Here is a 6751-nt window from a genome sequence, read left to right as displayed (position 1 = left end):
CCACTCTCGCGGGGACCCCCTTCCCGCGGCTCCGCGCGCGCGCACCAACCAGCATCCCGAGATGACAGGGAGCGCCTGCGCAAGACAGAAGGTGACACCGCGGCGCTAGGTGTCAGGCTCCCAGTCCCAGCGCCCTGCAGCCCGCAGCCACGGCGCCCAAACTGGGCCACCCCAACGGCGACACGTAGAGGGGCCACAACAGCCGCCCGCCACCAGCTCCGGGCGGGTGGCTACGAGCGCGCGCAGCTCCCTCCTCCCCGTATTTCCGGCGCGGCCACAGCAAGCCGGATGTAGAAAGGTGAAGAGCAACCGAGCTATGGGGGAGCGGGGGGTGGTCAGCGAATGGCTGCGCAGGCGCCGTCAATACAGGCGGGGCGGAAGGAGAGACAGGGCGCCGCCATGACAGGTTGGGCCTAAAGGGATTGGAACGGGCCGCTTGTCGGCTCTGAGACCGGAAAAAACGAGGCAAGGACTGCCGAGCCGGGCGCCGCCATGACAACCTGTACCGGAAAAGGCGGGGCTGTCCTCCCCGACTGATCCCTACCGGCACCGGCCACGAGATGTGAGTAGCGGGAGCGCCTACCCCGGATATGCCGCCGCACCCCCTCTCTTCCCGTGACCTGGACCTAGGCCAGCACTCTGGGAGAAAGGATTGGCTTCTTTGTACCTCGGAGATCCGACCCTTAGGATTCAGTGCAGTCCATTACAAGTCTCATCCTTCCGCTTGTCTAGGCCCCGCCCCCTGCACGTTGAGACTCCACCCCTCTTCCTCTTGGTAACTGGGAACTTGTCAGGTCCGCTCTTAACACCCTCGCACTCCCTGTCCCTAGGACCCCAGGCACGGTCCACCACCTTGCACCCCTAGGACTCCAAAATTGTCGCGAGACCTCTATGATTCTTAGACCCGTTCTTAGACCTCCGAGTTCATCCCCCTAGATCACCTAACCATACCTTTTGAACCTTCGAATCTGCGCAGTATCCCAGACCTCACCTGTAGCGCCCACAGACTTGTTCCTAGACCACTGGTCCCGCTCTAGATTTCCAGATCTTGTTCCCAAGAGCTTACTTGTAGGTACCTCCAGATCTACCCCAGGGCCCTAACCTCATCCACATCATACCCCTAGAACTCTGAGACCCACCCTGGGACACCCAAACCCACCCCAGGGCTTCAAGTCTCACCTCCAGTACCCCTGTCCTCAGGCCTAACCTTTAAGACTCTGGTCACTAGACCCTTCCCCAGGACCCAAGCACGACCTTAAGACTTGGCGTTCTAAACCTCTTTTTAGGATTTCCAAACCCCTTTAGGTCTCCCAGGTTTTTCCCCTAGAACTCCAGATCTTACTTCTAAGGCCCTATCGAGGGATGCCTGGACTCCAAGACACTTCTTCCAGGACCTCAAAGCTTGCCTTTGAATGATTAGACTTTTTTTGGAAAAGATCTCCACCAATTTCCCAGAAGCCCCCAGCCTGTTCCACAATCCCTAGGGCTCATGCCTTACCTCCCCCTCCGTCTCCCTGGCTGTGTCCCAGGATTCTTCAGACTCCCGGATCTACCCAAGATCCCTAGTGTTGTTCCCTGCTGCTCCACCCTCCTACTGAGATCAGAACTCCCTTTCTTGTCTGTTGCCTGGAATTATCCTCAGCCCACCATATCCCACAGGCAGGCGGCCCTGGAGGTCACTGCTCGCTACTGTGGCCGGGAGCTGGAGCAGTATGGCCAGTGTGTGGCAGCCAAGCCTGAGTCATGGCAGCGGGACTGTCACCACCTTAAGATGAGTATTGCTCAATGCACGTCCTCCCAGTGAGTGTGGGCAAGAATGGTTCCGGAGGTGGGGGGTGGGGTGGAGTGGAAGTCTGAATGCCTGAAATGCCCTTCCTCCACAGCCCAATCATCCGTCAGATCCGCCAGGCCTGTGCTGAGCCTTTTGAGGCCTTCGAGGAGTGTCTTCGACAGAATGAGGCAGCCGTGGGCAACTGTGCAGAGCATGTGCGCCGCTTCCTGCAGTGTGCCGAGCAGGTGCAGCCACCGCGCTCACCCTCAACTGTGGAGGTGAGGCGGGGGCGGGGCCTCATCAGTCCTCACCCCCTTCATCCTTGTAGCTGCTCAGAATAAAGGCCTGAGGGGCGCCTGGGTGGCACAGCGGTTAAGCGTCTGCCTTCGGCTCAGGGCGTGATCCCGGTGTTGTGGGATCGACCCACATCAGGCTCCTCTGCTATGAGCCTGCTTCTTCCTCTCCCACTCCCCCTGCTTGTGTTCCCTCTCTCGCTTGGCTGTCTCTATCTCTGTCAAATAAATAAATAAAATCTTAAAAAAAAAAAAAAGAATAAAGGCCTGGGAGTTAGCCTCAGCCCCACCCTACCCCCCATACAGACCTGCACCGTGCATCGGGATCCAGAACGTGACCACCTCTTGCCCCTTGCCATACCCCCTGCTTGAGTCCAGACACCTCCCCGACCTGTTCACCTCCAGGATACCTGCCCCAGCCTTTTCCCTGACTCTCTGAATCCCCTCTTACTTGCCCTCCACACAGTGGCCAGAGAGAACATTTAGGAACTGAAAACTAGTCACATTACATATTTGCTTAGAGCTCTTCAATAGCTTCCCATTCACATTGAGAACAAAATCTCAGGTCCTTGGTGGGTTCTCTGTGTTCTTCCCTAGGCCTCCTTCCATCCCCCTCCTTCCTTACCTGCTCTCTTGTCCCCTTCCTCACTGCTCCTCAGCTGTACTGGGGGAGGGGGTGAGGAGGGGGCAAACGAGTCTCACTGTCTCTAATCTGTACAATACATAAACAGATACGCAGTATAACTATGGTATTAAGATTTCATGGACGGCTGCAATTTTTAAAAGCTGTCTTAAAAGACCTCTTGGGGGGCAATAATAAAAACAAAGTTGAGAAATGCTACTTTAGATGTTTACTGCACCCCCTAAGGCAAAAGTCACATCTCGCACCACCTCCCTCTTAACACTCTCTCCTTTGAGCCTCTTGCTCTGTATTATCGCTTTCAATCCATTCTCCGTGATGGTCCCAGAGCCATCCCAGGGGAAGTCTGACCATGTTCTGCTTCACTTAGTTATTTTATTTATTTCATTTTTTTGAGAGAGAAAGAGAGTATGAGTGGAGAGAGGGAGAAAGGGAATCCTAAGCAGGCTCCACACTGACTCGGGGCTCAATCTCACAGCCCTGAGGTCATGACCTGAGCCAAAATCAAGAGTTGGACACTTAATCAACTGAGCCACCCAGGCACCCCATGTTGTTTCACTTAAAAACCTTTTGGTTGATTGTCTGCCTTCAGCTCAAGTCATGATCCCAGGGCCCTGGGATCGAGCCCCAAGTCAGGCTCCCTGCTGGGAGGGGAGTCTGCTTCTCCCTCTCCCTCTGCCACTCCCCATGCTTGTGCACTCTCTCTCTCTCTCTCTGTATCAAATTAATAAGGTCTTTAAAAAAAACCAATAAACAAAAAAAGCTTTCTATGGCTCCTTACTTGCATCAGGCCAAATCTAAATTCCGGCAGCCTATAGGACCCTGCATGGTGTGGGCTCTGCCCCCCTATCCCCCACCCCACTCCACCCCCTGCTCCCCACTTTCTACCTCAAGCTCTGTGTTCCAGCCCCAGTGAACGTGCAGTTACTCAAGTGCATGTCTCTCCCACCGGCAGGCTTTTATCCAACTGTTTCCTTCTGCTTGGACTGCCTCTCTAGGCCACCTGGCTACTTGCTATTCTGGCTTAGGTATCATTCCCTCCGAAAACCTCCCCTGCTGGCCCATCCTCATCTCCAGGCCCCCATGGTCTCTGAGCTCCCTTCATCATGGCTTATATCTTACTGCCTTATAACTGCTTCATTCCCATTGCCTGTCTCAGAGGAGTTCTTTGCCAAAGATTGGGGAGATACCCTTCTACCAGGCGCTATAGTCCTTGTTTTGTTTTAATAAGGCAGTAATAAGTGAAAGGTTCAGGCCCTAGGAGCAGACACCAGCAGGAAGGACTTTTAATTCTTAGAAATGATTTAGTAATGATTGCATACTGTTCACATTAGTTTCTTGATCTGTATATTGGCTCTATGTTAGTCATATATTCTTTCTTTCAAGTTTTTTGGGCATCTGAACAGTAAAGACCTCACCTTCCCATCTCAGGGCTCGTTCCCACCCTGGTTAAGCAGCCAGCCTCTCCCTGGTCTTCCTGTGGCCATCCTGCCCCCAAATCTGCTCTCCCCTGGCAGCCAGAGGACCTTGTAAAAATGGAAATGAGGTCACATCTCTCCCCTTTATGGCCTTGTCGTGGCTCCTGAGTGCACTCAGCGTAAACACCACCACACCTGGCCCTCCTCACCGTCCTCCTCCTTCCGGGTGATGGCGTCCCAGCTGCAGTGTACCCCCACCGATTGCAGGAGGGGAGATTCGGGCCGCCTCTGTGCTCTGCTCTGCACAGTGGCAAACACACAACAGTCTCATCGCACAGAACATGATACAAGGACATCTTATGTTCACGTCGCTGACAATCTGAGATGCTACTTTTACCTCCCCCCACACACCTTGCTCTGTATCCTGATTTACTTTTCTTTGTAGAAATTTTCCAGTTGACATCTTTTTATTTGTTTATTTGTTGTCTGTCTCTTCCTAGGGTGAGAGGTTTGTGCCCGCTTCATCCATTGCCCTGTAACAATGCCAGGCACACAGCAGGTGCTCAGTAAATACAGCACGTGGTGCCTTCGCCGCGCCCAGTGACAGTTCACTGTCAGACGTGTTCACATGGCAGACGGCCAAGGTCATCACCTGATACCCTCTCCCTCCAGACTCGACTTGGCAAGGGCAGCCTCTGCCGTGTCCACATAATCTCCCCAGCGGTGGCCCCAAGGCCAGGCACAAAATAGGTGCTAGTAGATGTTCCTGTGTTTTTTCCACAGGCAAAGCCACTTCCTGCCTCCTGAGGACTCTGTGAACCACAGGAAAACTGGACACGAGTGACTGGCCACTTGATGCCCCCAGCACTGAAGAGTGGCCAGGTGGAGTCATGAGGGGCCTGCATGTGAGTCTGGCTTCTCTGGACAGCAGGACTCACAATAAATAAAGATTTTGTGTACCAGGCTTTGACTTCTGCTTCAGAAGCTGACGGGGCCCTGGAGAGCTGCCTGGACGGAAACCCTGTCCTCTGTTCCCCAGCTTCACGCAGTGTGCCAAGGAGGGGCCTGCTCACTGGGGTTAGGATGACCCCTCTCCCCTCGTTATCGCTGCCAACAGCCGCTTCCTGTCCCCTGCTGCCCAGACATGAGGAAAGGCTCTTTCTCCCTTCCACTCAGTGTTTCCTGAGTCTCCGAGTCTTTATTGAGTGTTTCCTTGAGGTCAGGGGGCAATATCACACTTCTTTTCCTCCTGGGTTTTGAGTCAGTTGCATGTTAGACACGAGCACTAGGCAATGGGGATGAAAATACTGGCTTCATTATTGAGAATCGGTGCATTGAGGGCTGTGGCTTAGAGTCTGCTGTCCTGGACTTCTGTTCTGTCTTGGTTTGTGTTCTTTCAGAGTCCAGCCCTGAGAATTGGAGTGCAGATAGTATATTTGGAATGTGAGCCCAAAAACGTTTGAATGGGAGTGGAGAGGTGAGACAGAGAGGAAGGCAGCCAATAAAAGGCGCATTATCAAGCCGGTTACCACGGTGGGCAGTGGGCTCGATCCAAGGGACAAGGAGGTTGGGGTCTAGGTCACCAACTGCCTGTCTGTCACTGGGGCAGTTTTCGTGGGCACTGACTGTGTAGCACTCCTGCCTGCCCCATGTGTGGTCACGTGCCCTGCCATCAAATGAGTCCTGAGTGGAGAGCATTGAGGAATCAAGTAAGCAATCTTCAGCGCCCAGACGAGTGCTGAGTGGACCTGGGCGGGGACCAGCAGTGGCTGCTGCAGCTTCTCTTGGTTTCTTCTGAGCGGTACATGTTCTGTGGGCCCTGCTCATTGATCATGAGCTCCCCAGCAGGGGCAGGTCCTAAAGGGCAGAGGGCAGACAGGCATGGATGTGGGAGAGTGATCCCAGAGTGCCTAGCTGAGTGTGCCCAACGCCTGCACCCAGATTCACTGTTCAGACAAGCCACTTGCCCCTGGAGGTGACTCCAGACTTCTAGAAATTAGAAGGGACTGGCCAGTGCTGACTAGACTGGCCATTGGAAACCTAAGACTTGTGCTCTGGCTTGGAAAAATGAGCCAGAGTGTCTGCTGGGGATGTGATCTTTAAGATGAAGTTGTCAGTTGGCTCGGGAGCTAAGGTGGAATCCTGCAGTCGGGGTAGCTGGAGCCATCAGAAGCCATGTGGCACAAACCAGAGAAAACCCAGGTTGAGAAAGGAATGTGATCGTTCTTCTGGTTCCTGAAAGGGCTGCTTGGGTCCTGATGGCTTTCTGTCCCCAGCTTCAGTTTCCTTGGGCAGTGGATTGAGTCCTCAGATTTCTTTGTGTGTTTTCAGCCAACCCCACTTCGCTTGGGTAAGCTTGAGTGGGGTTCTGCTCCATGTAATTAAAGGAGTGTAACGGGGGTGCCTGGGTGGCTCCGTCGGTTAAACGCCAGACTCCTGATTTTGGCTCATGTCATGATCCTCAGGGTCATGGGATCGAGCCCCGTGCCGGTCTCCAAGCTCAGTGGGGATTCTGCTTGAGATTCTCCCTCTCCTTCTGCCCCTCCCCCTTCTCTCTCTCTCAAATAAAAAATAAGGTGATAAGAACAAACAAAACAGGTCAAGACTACATTTTAGAATTTCTAAGTGG

At 53.7% G+C, this 6751-nt stretch overlaps 1 protein-coding gene across 2 annotated transcripts; it reads left to right on the top strand.

The window, feature by feature from the left end:
- The first annotated feature begins 408 nt into the window (after nucleotides 1-408).
- On the top strand, nucleotides 409-5086 carry CHCHD5 (coiled-coil-helix-coiled-coil-helix domain containing 5). 2 transcript variants are annotated; one of them, XM_002926335.4, is made up of 4 exons: nucleotides 409-562; nucleotides 1660-1800; nucleotides 1884-2049; nucleotides 4906-5086. In XM_002926335.4, coding segments are annotated over exons 1-4 (333 nt in total). In that variant the 5' UTR covers nucleotides 409-560; the 3' UTR covers nucleotides 4930-5086. The 2 variants fall into 2 exon arrangements, with proteins under 2 accessions (XP_002926381.1, XP_034515408.1); XM_034659517.1 differs by having other exon boundaries at nucleotides 411-562; nucleotides 1643-1800.
- Nucleotides 5087-6751: the final 1665 nt, after the last annotated feature.

This window comes from Ailuropoda melanoleuca, chromosome 4 (assembly GCF_002007445.2).
Source record: "Ailuropoda melanoleuca isolate Jingjing chromosome 4, ASM200744v2, whole genome shotgun sequence".
Taxonomy (NCBI): Eukaryota; Metazoa; Chordata; class Mammalia; order Carnivora; family Ursidae; genus Ailuropoda; species Ailuropoda melanoleuca.
Note: the sequence above shows the minus strand (reverse complement) of the source record. Positions and strands in the feature narration are given on the sequence as shown.

Bases quoted from the DNA above. Each gene is read 5' to 3' on its own strand.
- CHCHD5 (XM_002926335.4), top strand. The intron at 1,801-1,883 runs GTGAGTGTGGGC...CTTCCTCCACAG, and splicing joins GCTCAATGCACGTCCTCCCA to CCCAATCATCCGTCAGATCC. The intron at 2,050-4,905 runs GTGAGGCGGGGG...TTTTTTCCACAG, and splicing joins GCTCACCCTCAACTGTGGAG to GCAAAGCCACTTCCTGCCTC.